Genomic DNA, 22,130 nt, shown 5'->3' with positions numbered 1-22,130 from the left:
TAGTATTCTTCCATGGGCTAATCTGAGCAAAATTTATATTAAAGACCACTTATTTCCAGTACTCTGCAAGTTGATAGCATTTCCAATATCCACTACAGAGCCATACTTGTAGCTGAAAGCAGCATAATGCAAAGTTGCTTTGCCAAAGCATTCTGAAACACTACTGCCAGTTTCAGAACATCACTCCAGTTGCTGGGGAGGGGCTACTCAAGCCAATTGTTTTCTGTCCTTTTGTATAGAGGTGCAATACAGATGTCTTAATAGTGTGTGGTCTCCTGTACCATGGACAGACCAGTTCTCACAATCACCTGTGTGCTCACTCCTCTCTAAAAGGGTGTGTGTCTGTAAGTCAGTAGTTTTTCTGTTTTCTCGTTTCAATTTTATGAAGAGTTGTGACGTCTCCTGGCCAGAGCTATGCTTCAAGCAGTTCTGCTGTACAGTAATTTTTAATTAGAAAATTGTTGTAAATGAAACACAAACTCAAACTAAAGAGCTTGTGTGGGCAAATCTGAACAGGAAAGCCCTCTCTCTGACTGCCTCTTAATCCCCTCCTACCAACTTGCACCTTCATCATTGGAGGAATGGATCCTGGATGCTCGCTTGAATTATTACTGCTTCTTACTCCGCTCATTTTGCTCTCTGGGGAGCGTGCTGAGAGAGCCTTAGGAGACTTAGCCTAGAATTTCCTTCTCTTGGCCAAAATAAACAAATGTTTCACTTAACTGTTGACATCAGTTGATGTGGCTGAGAATTGAACTCAGGTATCTGAAGTCCATTTCACTGCTGCTGTGTGTGAGAGTTTTATATTTGGATGATGGAGAGGGGGATATTTACGTGCTTGATGAACATAGGACCTTCTGAGATGCTTCTGGAGGACTAAGCAAAGCAGACCTACCACCATTGCATCTATACTGTGTTTAGAGACAGGAGGTGAGCATATGCCAACATCCTTTCTGTGCTCTAAATTCACTACCAGCAGAGCTAGTTGGTGTGTGTTAGAGTGTGCAACAATGCGTAGGCAGTCTCAAAGATTAGTGGATTAGTACTCAAGTGTGAAATCAGGAGTGCTGCAAAATGATGTTGTAGAAACCCTGCAAAGAGCTGACTTGGCAGGATTGGGTTTGCAGTGCCAGAACAGATTCCCCAGGTTGAATTGCACAGCCTCATGCTGCAGGATTTACTTAGTACTATGGATTTAGCTAGACTGAGGCAAACAAGCAGAGAAAGACTTTTTCTAGTTAACATCTAGAGCACTGCTGTAAGCACAGATTTTTCAGTAAGGTTATAGTGGTGGTATTTCCTGTGCCTATACAGACCAGTCCCTTAGGTTGAATTACCTTGCTATGTGTTTTTAATTTTTGGAGATTGTAGCACTGAAGCTATTGGAGTTTACCTCTGGCAACTGGTGCTTGTGATTAGAGCTGCCAAATACAGCAAAACATGTACTACAAACATTAATTTGAATTCTGAACAGCTGTTTGATTCATGTTCATGTACCTCTGTTGTTCACTGTTTGCAAGCATTCATGCAAATGGATTTTTGTCTGCATTAATGCAGTCCTTTGCATGAATAGTCATTTTCATAAGCAAATAATATTTTTTGTGAGTGATGTTGTCACTGTAGACAGTGCTAGTTTTAACTCTTCCCCCCATTTAAAACTGCCAGTTACACAAAGAGCAAAATAATTGAGTGCAATATGTGGAACTAAGCAAACACCATTTGATTAGCTCATGACTATCTCTGCTGCTGACATTTGTTCAGCAGGTAAGAAAACTGTTTTTAAAAAAATAAAGCTGTATTTGCTAAGAAAAAGACCTAAATTCAAAAAGAATATTAATCACAACAAATAACCCAAACATCTCTGCTTGTGAACATCAATATTCACAATTTAGCTGTGAAATTATTTGCCAAGTCTCCCTAGCATGTCATAGTACATGCTGACTGGCCAGTGGGTGGAAGTTGTTTGTGATGAGTACTCTGCAGTAATGTTTTATGTGTAACATCTGTTTTCTGCATCCTCCTGCTCAGTTTGCAGTCATTTGCATAGAATTGTGTTTTGTTTGGAAGCAAATCTGTACTGTTACTACATATTTGTCTACTTTTTCTGTACTTTCAGCTGATACATCTGAGACAAGGCAAAATGCAGTGGGACTCATTGGTCAAGCCTTTGCCTGATGCTTGCTTTTATTTTTGGTTTGGTTTTTTTGTTTGTTTGGTTGTTTTTTTATTAGTTTGGGTTCTGTTTGTTGTTGTTGTCTTTGTTTTCAGATCTAAAGTTTTATCTGAGTAGATTTTATCATGTTATGTGGTTCTCAAGAAGGAATTAGTACAAAGTAAGGTTTCATAAATGAATGCAAAAAAGGCAATTAATTGATTCCCCCTCCCCCACCCCTCCAATTGCCAGTGTGTTCCTGGACTTTTTATCATGTTTTTGTTTTCGTTTTCTTCCTGAGCTTTAGTCAGTAATTGACTTTTATAGTAAAGTTTTTCTGAAAATCACAAGGATATATAATTTAAGGCAGAGTCCTATTTTATTATTTCATATCTAGTTTGTTATGCTTACTGCATATGGTACAAACTTGATGTTTATGTCTTAACAGGTATGTTCCATACTTGTTCAATTTCTCACATGTTGTTGTATGAGCTGTATATGGTACTGCTGAATTTTGCAAACCAGGCATTTATTTGAAGACTTTGGCTAGAATTAAAATGTCTTTGGATTAATCTTCATCACTGCACAAAGATTTTTGTCAGTTTTTTATTTCCATATTGCAGCTTGTCATCTGTTTTATTAGTATCTTGTAGCACCTTTCAAAGCAATAGCTGAAGTGCAAGTTCAGAGAAGTGCTTTTCTCTCTCTCCCCATAGTGCCTCTTGCAGATTATTTTTTTGGCTTGTTTTTTGCTATCCATGGGTGTCAGTAAAGCACTGAGGATGTGGCAATTTAAAATTAAGTTTTGTAGAGCAAGTTTGGCAGTGTATGTTATAGTGATAACATTCTAAGAAGAACCTTCTTTTGGGAGCACAAGTAATGAATGCACTGTCACCCCTCCCTCTATTCACTCAGTAATTCTAACACTACTCCTTTGGGGCTTTTCACTGGGATTTGGAGATACCTGGTTTCTAAAAGGACTGCTGCAATGAGATTGTTACCATGGTTTTCTAAAATTCCCAATCTTTTCAGGTACCTAAGAAAATCAATCCAGCCTGGCTTTTACATTATTTTACTTTGTAGGTTCCAAGTAGTAATGTGGCTGTTTTAAATATATCCCCCACATTTACATGGGATTTGGGATTTTTTTTCTTCCAGTAATAGCATGTTACTTCTGAACTTTTTTAATGTATCTTGCCTGCCAATTATCTGGCATCATAGGAAGGCAAAGCCTGTTGCCATGGAGTTTTGAGGACTTGCTTCATCAGTCAGAGTACCTGCAGCTAGAGGACTGCTTAAATAATATCTAGAGGACTGCTTAAATAATATCTTTGTAGGAGTAGTTCCTTCAGGGTGGAGGAAAACTAGGATAGAAAGGAGGAAAAAATGGAGGGGATGCTGTTTAAGAAAGAGATCTCACAGCCCTCACCCGTCATACATGCCTCTGCTGTGTCAAATTGAAGAATCCTCAACTGGACAGGCAATTGGTGTTTGACATAGACCTCACACCAATGTGCATAGCTGATTTTCCTTGCTTTAATACTGTTCTCTCTGTTTCAACTTGGTTTTGCTTTGCTGTGGATTAATGCCAGGTTAGCACAGTGAGTAGCACAGCAGTGCATCGCTGGGTGAGGATTTTTTATTGTAAAGGATACATCAACATACAGGAAAGCTTCCAGTGCCTGGTTTGTTACTCAGTTGTGTGAATCAGCAGGATGCTGCTCTGAATAAAGCTTAGCTACGAGACAGCTTTTTAATAATTATCCAGAAAAATCTGTTTCTAATTGAACTTTTCAAGCTAACTTTCTCCTTTTACCACATAACTGACAAATCTGATGTAGCAGGTCTTCAGCCTTAGCTGGTGGTTGTTTTACAGTGTTTGCCTCTGAAGATTGGTGTTTTGCTGGAAGTCTAAGAATATTGACTTACCACTCTGTGCATTTGTTTTTCTTAGTCATGTGATGTTGCTTGTTTGCTATACTCAGCTGTGGGCTTTCATGTACTGAATTCTATGCACAGATATGCTCATTTGCTCATTTTTCTTCAGAATATACATATTGCTTTAGTACTTCTGTGTGTTTGAGATTATTCCCATCCTATATGATAAACTGTTTTGTATACCATAAGTGACTTCTGTGTTAGCAAAATTATACCACTGCATAGTTATGATTCCTGTTACCAATTACAGGGTTTATTTACAGTTTTGCCTTGCATTCAGGTATTGAAAATAGGACTTGCCTAAGGCTTTCATGCCTTGTCCCCTAAGCTCAGAGAGTTGACACTTCAGATGAGGTTGGATTTAGATTTCTTTGTGACTGTAGTTGCTTAAATTTGATTCCACAGAATCTGAAATTATTAATTCAGTCATAGCTATGGTGGAGGAAAAAGAACAGTATTTTGAGTTCTCTGTCCTGGCTCCCTGGTTCTGGACTTAGAGAACCTTTAGATGTATCACACACTTCATGGCCTCATTGCTGTTAGAGGTTTGGCTGTTGGTCATTCCTGTTGGTCTCTGTCTTCCACTGGGATATATCACATCATCAACAGGGAGTGCAAAATAATTCTTCCATAAACAGTACTGGGCTGTGTGTCACCATGCTTATAGCTTCTCGAGATGTGGATCTTGCTTAGGTACTACAGGAGGCCTGTGTAAATGAGGCATGGGTTAAGTATCAGTACATGCCTCATGCTACTGTGCAGATGTGCCTCTTCCTGAAGAATATTGGCTTATGGAGCAGCAGCTGTTCATACAGATGTTATTATAAAAAAAACTCTTGTTGGTACATAGTGTGTACAGTTTTAGGTAGTCTTTAATCTATCTCTGTGATAGTGAAGTTCTTGAGTAATGGAATTGCCTCCTTAACCATGCATAGCATTTTCCAATGGAGACTTGAGAGCAGAGAGACTGGGATGCCTAAATTTTATCATGACCATTTTGTCAAACAACTGTCTTGATAATCTTCCTGGAAGAGATTGAGAACAAAAATTGGACAACAGTGATACTAAATATATACAATGGATAGCTATGCCTTCTTTATGTGATGTGGTGATACTCATGTTCTAGTGTTCCCAAACAATCTCATGTGGCTAGCTGTTTGTAGAACTAACCTGTATGCCACTTCCAGGAATCCTGAGAATTGTTTGTTATGGTTCGTTACAGCTTTGCTACTATGAGGTTGTGACACCGGGTGCAAATGTAGGCTATACTGAATGCAAGCCAATTTTAAACCTCTGGTGTAGAAAAACATTTGTTTCTGCTGTGAGATGAAAACAGTTCTGGTTATTGAGGCTCTCACTATCCACAACAGCTTTACTGATGTGCAAGATGAATGTTAGTCATTCAGTAGCTGTGTAGTCTACTTGGAGAGGACAACATCTGCCAAAAGGGTTTTTGCCTGGCAATCATCTCAGTCTGTGAAATTAGTTCTTGCTCTCTGATAGTCTGCACAGTGGTGATGATTGCAGCTATTAGGTTTGCCTTACAATGCAGTTATGACTGAGGTTTTTTGGACCTGGAAATTCATGATCCACAATTTCAGTGGACTTGAATGCAGATTTGACCTAAGTCTCACTTTTATATAAACTGTTTATCAGCCCATTTATCACTCTCTATGACTGAGAGGTTTGAGTGTAAGCATTTTCTTTCTCACACTCCAGCTGCTTCTTTACCCTTTTTCTGCAGTCAGGCTATAATCCTGTGGTTTTGATATTGCAGGCTGTTGCCATGGAAATAATGGTGATTTCACAATTTCAGTGCTGTAAGCACTGCAGGAGGCAATGGAAAAGGTGGTTGGCAAGAGATAGATACAGTGAGGATGTGGGCTACAGTTCAGGGGAGTTGTTTCTGAACCTGTTTTTTTGAGAGGGGTTCTGCCCTCTCTCTATTACTGTTAGTTTTCAGTGTGTGTTTTGTTGTTTTTTTCTCTCACTCACTTATTAAAGTTTGATGCTTATCAGTTTCATATATTCTTACATTTTTGGAAAGATTATTGCAAAGTGATGTTAAATGCTCCTTCTTTGCCCTCAGAATAAAAACATAACACTTTCTTTGTAGTTTATAATAATTGATTTTTGGACAAAAGGGCAAAGGTTGAGAACTAAGCTTTAAGTCATGTCTTAAGCCAGAAGAAATCCCTTTCAGGAAAACATTTTTGTTCATATATAGTAAAATAATCTGAGAACATCATGACAGGCATATGCATTTAAAGCTGTCTGGGTGATTGACAGTATTTAAACCTAATATATTCATTATTTAATTTTTCGTGTGCTCCACATTCAAACAAGTTTGGTGCTGAAGATCATTTAATGGAGCATCTGTTCTTAGTGTTGTGATTCCACACCTATACTGAAATTAGACACATCTATAAAGGTAGAATGAAACTTACTGGAGGAATTCAACTTTGTTACAAAATGAATTGAATTGGCAGCTTAACAGGTTCAAGGCAACTGGCACTGGAAAGAATGAGAATTTTTTATACTATATGCTTGAAAGCATCAAACAGCAGCCTTTTCCCCCCCAGCTATTTACAGCAGTGTTCCACTGATTAGTGTAGTCAGAGAGTAGATATTATCTGTAACTTTTAAATTAAGGTCTTAGAATTAATTTCCAGTCTTCAGTAGGATGTAATCAGTAATGGTGATGACACTAAATTTCAAGATCTTTTTTTAAATCAAGATAGAGGGAAAAAATGTTTGGGCCTGTCAGATGCGTTAAAATGACCTAGGAATTACTTTAAAAATATTTTTATCTTTTTTCTGTTTGGTATTTCATAAGTGGAATAAGAAGATCAGCTGATACATATGAAAGGGAAACAGTAAGGAATGTTCAACACGACTCTGGCTTTGTTGAGCAGTGTTATTAGGTAGCCAAGTTCCTAAGGATAGATTCAGTTCCTTGATACTATACTTGTGTGAATATAAATAGTCTACATGTGTGCCAGTACTCGTATCTGAATTTCACAAAAGCTCTGCAAGAAACTTCTGCATAAATTAAAATGACAGAATGAGCCAGAATTGTGTGCAGAGCCTGGCCTGAAAAGATGCAAAGTATTTCATGCTCTCAAATCTAATTGAGAATGTGGGCATTTGATAGTACTGACTATTACATAAATGAGAACTTTGAATCAAAGGAGAGAACTTTTTCTTTCTGAACTGTATTTATTAGTAAACACTGATTTTTGTCATGTTGCTCGGTACCAAGTACATTTTTAGCTATTGTACATTTCTGCTGAAATGTATTACATGTGAATTAGATATACTTCATGCTTGGCCCAGATTTGCTGCATAACTGAAGTATTTTTTAATGCATGAGATTGATTATAGAATGATCTGTGCTGGTGGAATTCAGATACCATTTACCTTCTGTCTTAAGAAAAAAGTCTGCCTGGAAGAAAGTCAGTGAGATAATGAGTATACTGATGGTCAGGATTTTTGTCTCCTTCCTGGAAAAGTTGTTTAAAAATCTTGGTAAGGAGCCATTTAGCTACAAGTAGTAGCATCTGAATGAGGTTTTTCAGGTGTTTCAATGCTTCATTGCCTCTGTTCCTGTTACAGGTGCATGTGACGGCATTGCAGCAATGAGTGGAATTTTAAAGAGGAAGTTTGAAGAAGTTGATGGCAGCTCACCTTGTTCCTGTGTGTGGGAATCAGATGATGATGTTTCTAGCAGTGAAAGTGCTGACAGTGGAAGTAATGTCCATCCATCTACATCTAACCATTTCACTCGTAAGTACTAAAGTGGCGTGTAAGGCATCATGATAATTTTTTAGACAAGCTGAGCATGGTTCACCATACTTGGAAGAAATACAGTGTAGGCTATCTACTTTTATTTTGAAGCATTTTTCTCTTTTATTGTATTTAAACGTTGACAATGTGAAGAATTGGCTTTTTGAAAAGGGACTGTTTTCTCTGGTGGTAGTCATTTGTGCAAGCCTGGTCTGATAGCTGACCTTGCCTTTTCTATTAAGCCTGTAGGGAACTGTCTTTTGCTTTATCAACTTACTGGCTCAAGTCTCTGCTAGCTTTGGAATCTGTTTGCTGCTTTCTGCTGCCAAATGTGTGTGTGCATCCTGTGTTCTGATTTGATACTTTCAGTTTTGCTGCCTCACCTCTGGTGAGTGCAGATGGCAGCCAGTACTGAGTGGTTTTGAAAACTTCAGGTTTTACTGTAGGCAAGAAGCTCAATTTAGAGTGCTAGTGGGAAAAACAAAGACTGAGGTGATTTGAGGCACAGGTAGTTGTTAGGTGTTCAACTGCCTCCCTCTCCCCAGTTCATTATTACTCTTTGTTGATTGTGTTTGAGGCTCTAGCTGTTTGCTCTTGGAACTTGAAGTCTCCAAATTTAGCAGTGGGATTTTCAGGCTGGAATTTCTTCCGCTTGGCAGTCTGCTAGTGCTTTTGTCTACTCTCTACGGCATGATGCAGATACATTTATTTTGCTTAGCTTTCATTTGTTTTCCAATTTAATGTGCTTTTGTCGGTTGGAGGGAGTTTGTTTGGTTTCTGTTTTGTTTTTGTTTGTTTGCTTGTTGTAGGTTTTAAAATTTTTTGTTTTATTTTTTTTCATTGTTTCATTCTTGACAAAGCCAAAAACTATTTGCTCATGTTTCTGTAGGAAACGACAGTACTTTTATAATGCAGCTTCCTAAGTAAGTATTTTGTAAGATTTTTGAGGAAAAAAACCCCAACACCTCAAAACATCTCATCACTAAATAAACTAGTTCAAGTGTTTTTGTAAGGCGTAAATAAACAAGAAAGATTGACTTTAAGGAGCTTGGCTCTCCATAGTTGAATCTTGTACAATTTAGCAGTATCAAAACAGAAGCCATATCTGCACTGTTTTTTATAGTAGTGTTTATACAAGGTAGTGAAGAAACAGACCTATAGCCTAAGAAAATATAATATTTCATAAAAATTAGCTGAAGAACTTTTGAGTATTTTCCTGCTTTATACCTCAATGAAAATCTTTCAATTTTCTCAATTTTACTAGCATCTGTTGTTTTTTCTGGAAATGTTCTTTCATATGTTTCTGGGGAGAATGATCTTATTGGAGTGATTACTGCAACAGATGACTCCTTACCAATGGTTTTTCGGGGGATCTGGAATTGTGTATTTTGTATCAGAACTCATTTCTTTTCAATCAGATTCTGGTGGTAGTAATTTTCAGATTATTGTCATCTGTTGTTGATAAGTTCTATTAGTCATCAGCTTCTTCAAAACCCAAATGGCAAATCTATTAGCAGTCCAAAATCTCTAGGTGTACAATGAAAATCCGTAAGAATATTTTCAAATAAAGGTTATTTGAGCAAGTTGCAGAATTGGGTTGCATAAAGTTTTAATACAAGGCAAAACAACAGAGCATGCCTTGCTGCTGCAGGCAGCCCTGTCCTCACTAGCCTATGTTATATGCATAACAGCAAGCTCTTAGAATATGTAAGAGGTGTTTGCTCTAGCCTCGTCTGTGACTGGTGTGAAATTCTTTCCTCCTCAGCCCACTTTATGCAGTGATGTGTTTATTCTGTACACGTTCTCTGAACTCTGGACTCATACTGCGTGCCCAAAGCCACTCTGCTCTTCTTTTATCAATACATGTGCAGATTCATTGCTTCTCCAAGGAACTGCTGAGATGCACAACAGCAGTCTAAAAAATCCTCTGTTATGCCATGAGCTCCAGTAATCCCTCTCAGCACATAGTAGATAGTGGAATGCAATATTATAACAGTATTTTATAATCTGCATATAGATTAAAACTGTTGTTAGTAATTAATACTCAACATTTTACAGTAATCTTTATATTTCTTTTCCTGTGGTAGCATGTTTTATTCTAAAATAACTGTTAGGCATATCCAAATCAGTTCAATGATTCAAGTAGCGTTATATTGCTTTTCATTTCCTCAGTTGCTTCAATGGAAACGAATGTGCCTTTTTCAGTAACTAGAGATAGGGGTCTGTGTGCATGTTTACACATGTGCATATATTTATAGCTTGAAAAAAAGCATAACTGTATGTATATTTACTGTGGAAAATAATTTCTCTGTGTTTTTGTACCTATATATGAACAAGAGCAGTAACTGTGGTATGACATACAGAAATGCTAAGTGATGTTTTAAGTGTAAAGTGTCTGACAGAATGCCACAGAACTGAAGAGTGAGAAGCCCTAGGGTTTTATACATATTGTTGACTAGGGCCCCAGTCTACTGAAGAAATGTATCTGTCTCCCTCCTCGTAAGGTTTAGGGATTTGTGTGAATCAGGTGCTTGTTTTCTAGGAAGATATATTTAGGAAACATGATATATGTAGGAAACAATTAATTAATGCCATTCTTGTTATGGAGCTGTGATTTGTTGTTGTTTCTTTATTCCTTGAAGAAAGTTTACTGTTTCTCTGGTGGATTGTTAGTCATTTTATTGAAATCAGGATTTCACTTTGCTTTAAATCAGACCCTTTTTCTAAACTCTTGGTTAGGGAGGTTGCAGGTGAATTTGTGCTGGCTCAAACTTCATCTTCGGTGCAAATGGAAAGTTTATCTCATTTATGCTCACCTCTGCCATTAAATATAGTTCTTAAGCAGGGTGGAAGGAGGTCAGTGAAATTGTTTAACAGGTCTGGAAACTGCTAGATGTAATCATGATAAAACAGATTTTTATATTTAAGATAATATTAGGAAAGCACAGGGAACACCAGGACCTGTTTGCTTGCTATTCATAATGCATGTACCTAGTTATTTGAAAGAACAAATAAAAGCTACAGAATGAAAATACATCTTAAGAAAACCAGCAGAAAAAGTCCCTTAAATTTCTCCATAAAACTCTATTCAAAGCTTCTGAGATTTTTTTTTTCAAAGATGTATTTCCACATTCACGTTACTGCTGTTGTGTTATTCATGGTTAAGCTACTTGCCTGCTCACCTGCAGTGAGGCCAGTCCTACAGTATTCCTGTGTATTGTGGTTGCTTTATTTTCAGTGGAATGGTTTCTGTTTAAAGGGCAAATGGTTGCAGTGCATCAGTCCTGTCAAGTTAGTGATTATGAAGTGTCAAGTGGTTCCTATAAGAGGCAGGAAGAACTCTGCTGTGTGGAGTTGGTCTGTGATTCAATTCTGAGAGATAGAGAGTGAAAGGCTCTTGTGGCCTCTATTATTCAAGAGTGGAATTTTATTTTAGTAAGTTTCATGTCTTAGGAAGATAACCTGAAATAATATCCATGGAGCTGGACCACCTTGAGTCAGGGTCCAGGTCTGCATGTTGGAAGTCTTTTTCTGAACAACATATATAAGAGACAGAAACTAGTGGCAATGTATTTTTTTAAAGTGATTTGTCCTAGTTTAAAATGCCAAATGTGGGACCTCAGGAATGCTGACCAAAAGTCCCACCAGGGTGTCTCAAACTTGTGATCAAAGAAATTCAGTACCCTTAAGTGGAGGCTTGTACTGAATGTTCTGGGATGAGCCTGTCTGCTGTTAATGTACCCAGCATGTAGAGCAGGAGTAATAAATACTGTTACTTCTCAGACAGTGACAGGATTATTGAAAACAATAATCATACCTGTTCTTATAAGATTCTTTGTTAGATTTGGGGAACTTCTTGACTCCCTAGTTAAATTCACGGAAGCATTTCCAGCATGAAAACCTGAGCCAGCAGACATTTTCCATTATCTTGTTATGTCATGACTGCCTTCAGTTTTTGCAGTTTCTATGACAACTGTGATTTTTAATTGGTAAAGAATAAAGTGTTAAAAGATTTTTTTTTGGGCTGTACAGTATTTTTCCATCAAAGGACTAGAGTGAAAACATCAATATGCTTTTTTTCTAATCAGCACTGTAATTGAATTGCTGCCTAAATGTGGATACCTGTTTGTGGCAGACTCTGCATACACTAATTTTTCAGATATAACAGATGAGAAAATAGCCCTATTACAGTTGCCAAATAACTCTGGAAAATTAATGATAATTTCTACTTACAATTTAAGACATTCTTACTTTTCAGGTCATGTAGATACTTACATTCCAAAGTTAACCCTTAAAGAAATGTACTAATCAAGACACAGCTCAAACCCACACTGTGGTTTTTACCTGAGATTGCTTGGCAATTTTTGTGTGTCATCTGCAAGATGGTACTTGGGAACTAATGGTGGAGTTTCAATAGGTGGAAGGATAAAATAAAGGAGAGAGAGAGGAGCAAGAACATGACTTGCTGGATTATAAAAGCATGGAGTGCATTGGTGAGCAACTAGTGGTTACTGGGGAAGTAGAGGAGCTAATAAAGAGGGAAAACAGCTATGCCATGTAGAGAGGAGGTTCTCTGAGACAAGGAGCCTGACAAGCAACAGGGTGTTTTTTCAGTTAGAGCAAGAAAGCAGTGGTAACAGATTTTACTTGGTAAATATGTCAGTTTGCAGAAAAGGCTACAGATTGGCTGGCTCATAACTGGGAAAAGAGGGAGGGCTAATGAACAGAGTAAGAATGAGCCAGTTTATCAAGATCAAAGGAATTCAATGCTCCAGCAGTTTGCAAATTCTTAGTCAGTGAAAGTGACTCAGTCCTCTCACTACATTGATGTGTGTGGAACGTATTTCAAAAACGCATTAGAAAATTGCTGGGAAATGAAGCACTTTAGGACCTTTTTGTGGTTATTAGTCAATAGACAAGCACCTTGCAGCGAGAACTTGTGTAAATCCTGGTCCATATTCTTGAGAATGTACTGTCTGTGGGTCTGGAACCACCTCTTGCAGACAAGTTGGGGACCCCTAGTGCAGAATGATGCTAACATCATGTATGAAATGATATTTTCTAATTTGCTCTTGTCTATGAGATTTGCTAAAAATGAAACATCATGGTTAAATTTTGTCCTTGATTTGTGATGCAGAATAAAAACTAGATTTGCAATTGGAGTAGTATATGAGATTGAATCTTAGTCACTAGTTTTAGACTTTTTTTAACAGTTGATGCCTCTAGATGCTATTACACTGTGCAAAATAATTTTGATAATTCTAAAGTCTAATTTATAGACATAGACATTTCTCATCTATGACATGTACATGATGAAACACACAATCATGATGACCATGCCTTTGCTGACAAACATAAATGTTCCTAAGCCCACGATCCTTTCAAAAGTTCCTTTTCAGCTAACTTACTGTTTGGGTTTGAACTAGTCCTACACATTCTTTTCTGAAGAAACCATAAGGTTGGGATATAGAAAGGCTTTATTTTAGTGAAGACTTGTTCCATGGTCTTTGGCAAACAATATCAGAATTTTAAAATGTGTTTCTAAGAGTTAAAACCTTAAGATGTTTTGGGCACTAAGAGTAGCCATCCTGCTCTTCAGATATGAAGCAGCATTATGACAACAGCTGGATACCATTGAAAGGTGTGGACAGCCTGATACCATTACATTAACTTCTGTAAGGAAATCACTGATGAATAAAATGACAGAGAAAAATTATTTTTTCTGTTACCAGTTTATAACTTAATAGATTCATTACTTTCTGAAAAATTTTCTTTGTGCTTGCCTTTGCAAGACAGCTGTATCCCAACACTAGCTTTTATTCCTAGTGACAGTCCCAATGGACCTTCAGCAGCTTTCTTTGAATTGCTTTATGTGCTCTTACAAAGCAAAGGAATCTTCAGAAAGACTATTACAATATCCTCTCTTCTTACCTAGTGCCATGTTGTTTCATGTGTTTCATACATATTCTTCATTTTTCCCTGGTTTACAGTTTTTACTACCAGTCTCTAAAGATGACTTTAAAGACATTTTGAAATTTAAAACCAAGTTACAATGAGTGCTTTTAGCAAATTATAGTCTTATTGTCCATTACTGTAAACTTTATAATTAATTTCAGTGTGTAATACCCCTTGGTACATGAGCCATTGGGTAGTGTGGTTTTTTCTTGCTGAATGCTGCTCTGCTGTTCTTCACTCTTGCAAGCAATTGATTTACCAGTAGGTGTGACTGAGGATAGTTAATGTCAGAAGGACAAAGACATAAGATGCAATCTCTTTTTTGTAGTGAGAGGGTCTTGTTTTAGAAGTTCCTTCCATCCAGTGGCTTATTCCTGCTCAAAATTTTTTTCCCAGTTGATATAACTTCCAAATCTGTGTTTGTGTGACAACAATGTAAAAGTCTCCAGCAGTGAGCTGGGAACAGCATTCTGCGTGGCTTTGATTTCTTTTGGTTTAGTTTTGTGTGTTTGATTAAGTTTTTTTTTTTTTTTTTTAAGCAGTTGTACTTGTAAAGCAGAGCTAACAAGCAAACAAACTTAGTTTTATCTTCTCTTGGTGCTTCATGATGAAACTGTTCTAATGCGTACAAGAGAGATGCAACTGTATCATATTCAGTATTATCTGACTTCAGCAATCAAGATTTTTATATTCTGATTTTTATTATGTCATTTGTGTTGTGGTAGGGCTTTTTGACCCTATTTGGTTTAGACTTGGACCTGCTTAAGATGAAGGCCTGTGTCTGCATACATAAAATATAGACAGGCTTCCTCAGATAATTTACAGTCTTAAAAGACAGAAAGCATTTAGAGTAAATGTAGAACTGTGGGGAGGAATGGATCCATGAAAATTACTTGCCTGTGAGCAAAAAAATTAAAGAGCTTTGATTGAAACATTATAGAAAAAAATATTACTCAGTCTGCTGGTGGATGCGTTGGCTTTCTGCTTTCTTCTTTCTCTGCAGACCAGTCTCATCTCCCACATGTATTACAGTTTTGCTGTTTGCCGTAATGTCATGATGCTCATGGCAGTCCACTGGTATATGCACCAAGTGAAAACTGTATCAAAGATTCTGATCCTTAAAGGTTTATAAAGAAACAGAGTATTAACACACCCCACTCCCCCCAAATACCATAGTGACATTTTCAGAAGCTCCAGTTATGGGAATATATAGAAATTATTATTTCTTTGAAATTTGCCAATTCCGTGGAGTAAAACTGGTTACATGGATTGTTTGAGGATTTTGGGTTTGGGTTTGGTGTTGTTTTTTTTTGTTTTTTTTTGTTTTGTTTTGTTTTTTTTTTTTTTGCTAAAGTTCTGATCGAAATGAGACAGCTTTCTCAAACTTTCTCCATTCCATGACAGCTTGTCCTTTTTGCTTCCCAGCAATCTTGCAGTGGTATCTTGTGGTCATCTACCAGTGGTTTTGAGCTTGCAAGCATTTAAAGCAAGCGAGGGGACATGATTCTTCATTGATGCTATTCAACAGTATTGGTTATCATTTTTCTGTTCACTAAATATGTAGCATTTTTGGTGTTTTGATGGTGCAAGTGAATACTAATGCTATCCTACTTGTGCAATGTACTTGTGGTACTAATAGCAGTAAGACATAGGAGTTAGCATCCATACCTCAAAGCTTATGTTTCAGAGTTTTTATACTACTTGTAAAAAAATATGTAAGCAGCTGATTTAATTTGAACTCAAATAATACTTAAATGACATAGTTCTAAAGGAGAAAAACAGCATTTGTCAAGGACATTGACTTGTTCTGTTATTTCCCAGTTCACTATTAAAGCCAATTAGAGCTTTTCTGTACCATGGAGTCTTTTGTGTTTTAATGAATTCATCGCCAGCTATGTATGCCCCAGAGTAATAGTGGTGAGAAAGGGATTTTCACCATCAGACTGGCTGAGGACTATACCACTTCCTCCCAAGTGAGGCTTTAACTGTTATTATCCATGGCTCCAGCCTTGTTACATGACTGGGTTTCACTGTGTGCTTGTGTGCAAAATAATAATAAACCAGCCCATTAACTCTGATTTGCAGTGAATGTACTGAATATACCATCTCTGAACTTGCTGTGTGCTTATTAAAGACAGTGCTTCCTGAACTTCTGTATTGCTTGATGTTTAGTAGGTTGCTTTGTATAAGAAGTTGCAAATAAAATTTATAAAGTTGATTGTCTCTGTTTTGGAGACACTAGGCTTGAGATGCAGACAGAGCAGATTTTTAATACTGAAAGCTCATTTTTGCCTGTTTCCAATTGGTTAACAGAGTAATTTATATACACATGGATATTAGGGGATACTTTTGAAAATGTTAAAGCAGAAGTTATGTTTAGAAGTAAACTAACGGTGATTCTAAGCACTCCTTTAGCTTTTATTTTAACTGAGGCATGACTGTATTTGTACACCTGCTAGCAAAGAAAGCAGACATAAGCAGTGGTCATCTGTAGAGCTATAGTTCAGCAGTGGTTACTATGGAAACTGTAGGTGACCTACATTTTACCAAAAAGTGATAAAGTTTGTGTGATTTTTATTTTTTTTTTCTTAAAGGAAGCACACCTATTGATTTCTATTGATGTTTTTCATCTTTTACACATTGTTTATTCAACTAGCATTCTTAGTTTCGAGTGATTAGTGTGGAATGGATACAAAAGTCTTAGACCAAAGATACTATTTCATTGTTACGCTACTGTTTAAAATTATTGGAAATTGTTGCCTTTGCTGTCATATTTAATTGTGTGTTGTTAAGAAGAAGATAACACTAATTAATTACAACGTACATTATAATTATTATTTATCTAGCTCCCAGTGAATGGTCTATAAGGGCTTGCAGTGGAAAGGCTTATTCTTGTGAATCTATCCATTTGACTAGTAGTACAAGTCAATAGGCTACTGTGTGAATAAAGTTACTGAAACTATTGGACTTTGAGTAAGCATCAAAAAATGCATTTTGGCTTAAGTAAATTTAGCTTGTTGTTGCCATTAAGGAAGTGAGAATTTTCTCAAAAAAACCCCCAAACCTGTTAAAAGAAATTCTCAGAGGAAGGATGTACATTTATTATTTGGGTGGCTTTGCTAGTATTTATATGAAAAAAACCCAAACCCTCTTCTACTTTGAATTATTTGTTGTACTTTGTAGCATGAAGGAACCTTTAGTTTCACAGAAATGTAAAACAGAGAAAAGCTAAAACACAGACTTGTTAAGAACCAAATGTATTTTCCCACAAAACTTTATGGACCACTTGCTGATTACTGAAAGCTTATCGGCCTCAGAGTCACTTGCGACATTTGGTGGGAATGCCGGAGGCTGAGGTGGGACTTCACAGATGTGTAACTACCCATATTTTGCAGTCCTTCTTCACTGTTGACATATACAAGATCATTTGTGTCCTTGCAGATGATAATGGAACTACCTCTTGATTTCTGCTGTATTCCTTACTTCCTCTTCTCTACCCATGTATCTTTTGTAGCCTTGTTTATAGCTCTGAAATTCATACAGCCTGCTCAGTTTGATCTATACTGTGTGGCACACTGTGTTCCATCGCTTCAGTCATGTGTTATTAGGTTAGTTACTAATGGATTCGTTTGCTTTCCTCAAAAAATAAAACATTGATTCATACCTTCTTTCTTGCTCCAAATAGCTCAAATTCTATGCACAGCGTCCATCTGCCTACACTGTGATGCATGCAAACAGCAGCAGTAGTATTGGCAAGCAGTATTACTTACTTGTGTACTGCAGCCAGTACTCACTGTTTTGGGGAGTTTATTTACTTTGCCTTTATGATGCAGACTGTAATTATCACTTAAATTTCACATATTATGATCAAAACCTTTACTTTCTCAAATTAATTTGATCCTAAAAAATATTGAGTATTGGTGCAATGGCAAGTGTTGCACTGCTGATGCTCAAGATCATAGCAGAGAGTTGTATACCCAGAGAGCCGTGGCCGGTGCTGAAGGAGGGTGTGAAAGTCACCAGAGGTCTGCTGGAGTTTGTATCAAAAGCTTCTTCATAATCATGTCATTATGAACTCACTGTGAGCACAAATACCTTCCAGGCACATTTGAAGTGTCTCTCTGCTGCTTCTGGCCATAAGCCTGGCTCCAGCTGTGCTCAATTATCAGTGCCATTGAAGATGGGAAAAAATGATCACACTGTAGGAACCAGATTCTGCATTCAGAAATGTTGAAAGGAATATTCCTTTCTAATCCTCTGCAAGTTGAGCTGAAATACTGAACCAGGATAAGATTGTGACATTATTTTAAAGCAGGAACACAAACGTTAGGGACCAGAATGGAAAGTGACACAAACAGGCATCTGTAATGGCAAAGCCAGAACTGTTGCTGGATTGTGCCACCAGTCTCTTCTTTCTTTACCACAGCCATGTCCACAAGTGCACACTGTGGATCAAACGTGTGGGTTTTTTTCTTTGCAAAAAGCTATATGAAAAAACATCTTCTAAAACAATATCAAACCTTGCTTTAAGGACTTCAACAGATGGCAAGTCTGCCACCTGTCTTGTAATCAGGATTAATGTTTAATTGTCCTTGCAGTTCTGAATTTTGTTCCATTCAGTGAAATACAGGGAGTTTTCAGACACCCTATTGTGTCAGAGCAGAAGTAGCTCATGTGTACCAGAAACCAAATGTGCATACTGGCTGTGTACTCAAAGGTTGTAATATCATTTACACTAAAAGTCAGCTCTGCTCTTCTGAAATATAAAATATAAGTTAGTCAATAATTGTTTGCCATTATTAAATATTTTGGTAAAATAACTTTTGTGGCTTACTCATATGCGTGATTCACATGTTCTGATTTTTTCTTCCCCCCTAATATGGTAATTGGTTTCACTGCAGACAAACTGAATTCTCTGTTGTTCTGTGAGTGTACATAAGGCATTGCTAATGCTTTGATAGAAATTCTAAGTGTTTGTTGATATCATTTTAACAGTAATGAGACATGAATTTCATTACTTTGAGGACAGATTAAGGAAATGTCTACAAACCGAAAACATGATTTCAGAGGTCTAAAAATCTCTTGAGAGAAAACTGGTGTTCTTTGAGATCACAAGGTCAGTAGTACAGTAGCAGCTATTCACATGTGTATATCCATCCAATTATGCAGGCCCAATTTCACTTCTGTACCATTCTGTGGTACAAAACATGATGTTATATTTTATATCTTTGCAGAGATATTATTAGCAAGTTTTGAACAACATTGGTAAAAGATTGCAGTTTCCAGATGCAACTTTATACTTAAAAATGCTTAAAACTCATGCTAAAAGCTATTGGATTACTATACATCAGCAGCTTCCAATGTAATTAGATTTATACAGGAAAAATATTCCAAACTTGTAGCCTGTGTTTGTCAATGAATTAATTATTGTGTATTTGCATCTTTCTTCACTAGCTTACAAACTATAAGCTGTTTAATATTCTGGAAAAGGAAACAGAAAGTTACCTGAAGAGGTACCTTCAAACCTGTACTTCAGTTTGTCACATCAGGATGTGATTTATTTTTTCCAAAGTAATGGATATGATTTATTCAGCCACAAAGAGATGGCAAACACATCTCAAGTAGTAAATGGGTTGAGAGAACTATGTTTAATCAATGTCATATTTTTAATAACATCAAAAAGTAATTTAAAATACTTGCTATTTATCAAGGAAATTATGATAGCATCTTCTCTTGGATAATGTTCATAATTTGCTGTAAGCTTTGCCCAGATACTGGAAAGCTTGTCTAATTGTTACCTTTTAGGTGTTTGTTATTAAAATGTTATTTTTAAATGCTGCAAGTACTGATGAAGGAAAAGTTAGAAAATGTGAGTGTAATTAACTTTTATCCTGAAGCATGTTTGTTTATAGGTTCATTCCACCTAACTGCCATTTCTTCTTGTCCTATCACTTACTAGTAAGGAGGTGAGACCAACAACCACCCTGCCACAACCTCCTTTCAGGTAGTTACAAAGAGCAAGGTCTGCCCTCAGCCTCTTTTTCCCTGGATTAAACAACCCCAGTTTTCTCAGGCACTCCTCATAAGCCCTATTCCCCAGACCAGCTTCATTGTCCTTCTTTGGGTAGTTCATGACCATAGAGTTACTGATCTCCTTTTTCTGTTTACCTTGTTGAATGTTTTTATAGCCTGACTCAAATTAACTTTCTGTACAATTTTTCACGTTGTCCGGATTATCCTTATCACACATTACTGAAGGCAGTTGGCAGTTGATTCTTTTTCAGTAGCTTAAGACACATACTGTGTTGCTCCTGATTTTGATAATCTGATGAATTTTGACAGTGAGGAGGAGGATACATGCCATTTAATGAAGGCTCACTTGGCTCAGTTTTCCTCTTCTTTAGTACATAAGTGTAGTTTAATTCATTAGAAAATTTGCATAATATTATTTGAAGAATAACACTTTGATATTGAAGTATTTTTCTTTTGCTATACTCAAGCATGTTCCTTTTATTTGTGTTCTTAAGATGCAGTAAGATGGAACTGCAATGAAAAACAAAACAACAAAACAAAGACAACCCAGAAAACAATATGGTTGACTTAAGAAATGCTCCATTAAGTTAGATTGGTAAATGCTGAGGAATACCTTCCAAATTATGAGCATTGTTCCACAACTGGACACAATTAAAAATATGATTTATGAAGGCAATAGACGAATATTCTTTTATTGGCTGCATCAAAGAGGGCAGTTGTGAGGGAATTTCCAGGTATCAAGTAATTTACACTGGGCAAGCTGAACAGCTTACTGTTAATTTGTGCCCTTCTCCAGAGAGATCAAACATATATGTGAAATTATGGCAAAATTTTCAGAATCATATCATAGAAGCACGTTATGTTTGTGTTGTGATAGAATAGTAACATCAGCTGTTCTTGAATTATGGCATATAAATGAATCTTGTAATGCAAGGCTTAATACAGCCATTGCTGAAGAAAAACTTTGGAAAATAAGGCTTGGTATCTAGATGATAATGCTATGTGTGTAACTTTCTTTCCCCTCCCCCTTTGACTTCATTAACTCTTAATGGATTTTAGCAATTTGAGGAAGCTGGGCTTGGAGTTATTAGCAGTAGCCAATCTGTAAAGATGCTTGGAAATTAATAGATGTGCAAACATAGAATCCTTTACATTGTTCCTCCAGAGTGTAATACTGGCAGTCACCAAAACAAATGCACTTAAATTCTGCTCTGTCTTAGAATCTTGTAATGGCTTGGGTTGGAACGGATGATAGAGATCATTCTAGTTCTAACTCCCCTGCCATGGGCAAGGGACACCTCATACTAGATCAGGTTGCTGAACACCCTACACCCTTTCCAACCTGGCTTTGAACACTTCCAGGTTTGGAGCCTCCACAAGCTCTGCAGGCAACCTGTTCCACTGCTTCATCACAATATTGTTACCTGAATTTGTACAGGTAATATCCAAGAGAGCCTTTCATTCACTGCCAAATCTGCCCCCATGGAGGAGCCGCCAACTGTTGTGGCGGTCTGGAATCCTAGTCCTCCTGCCTGTTAGTAATGTGCAGCCACTGGGTATAGGAGTCTGTGTTCTCGTTCATTGCCAGAAATTAATATCTAAATAAGAAGACAGCTTTCACCCTCCTTTTTTTCTTCTTCTCACGATAACACATATAAGAGGAGAGCATGTGATTCTTGACGTACGGTTTGATTTGATAAGAATTTTAGTGTTATTTAAAATTGCCTTTTTAATAAATAATTTGTTTATTTCACTAAGCATCAAAATATACATCAGATTTCTGGAATTAACCTTCTTGGGTGCCTAAATGTAAAATTTGTTGAAACAATTGTATCTAAAATTCTGGGTCGTGATCAGACACTGAAAGCTGTTTACTGCCTACTAATGATTCCTGGTTGCATCTGCTATTGTAATCCTGAAGTGTGAAGCCAAGATTTTGTCATATTGTTCCGATCTGAGACATAGAGGAAGGGTAAGAGTTCCCACCGCCTCCCTGTTTCTCCCTCTGATAGCTGGATTTAGGATTCTGGAGTATCAGTTCAAAGGGATTTCCTCTTCAAGGCTTTGTTTACTAAATAACATAAGTAACCTATCTGATATGTGATATAATAGCGTAAATAAATAATGTGACAACAGAACAGTTACCTAATTTTTTTATTTTTATTTCCCTGCCCTTCATCTTGTAAAGGGAAATGTTGTTGTATTTGTTGTTTTAACTGTTAACAAGTTAACCGCTGTACCTAGTTCACAGGAGTAAGCAAATTCC

General features: G+C 37.0%; 1 protein-coding gene across 1 annotated transcript in view; it reads left to right on the top strand.

Annotated features, from left to right (window-relative positions):
• CSRNP3 (cysteine and serine rich nuclear protein 3) overlaps positions 1-22,130 on the top strand; it is a 79,987-nt gene that overhangs the window by 3,866 nt on the left and 53,991 nt on the right. The window contains exon 2 of the mRNA XM_054381279.1: positions 7,713-7,876. Within this exon, the coding sequence (XP_054237254.1) occupies positions 7,729-7,876 (148 nt within the window). The 5' untranslated portion in view covers positions 7,713-7,728. The remainder of the gene's footprint in view (positions 1-7,712; positions 7,877-22,130) is intronic.

Source organism: Indicator indicator, chromosome 5 (assembly GCF_027791375.1).
Source record: "Indicator indicator isolate 239-I01 chromosome 5, UM_Iind_1.1, whole genome shotgun sequence".
Classification (NCBI taxonomy): domain Eukaryota; kingdom Metazoa; phylum Chordata; class Aves; order Piciformes; family Indicatoridae; genus Indicator; species Indicator indicator.
Note: the sequence above shows the minus strand (reverse complement) of the source record. Positions and strands in the feature narration are given on the sequence as shown.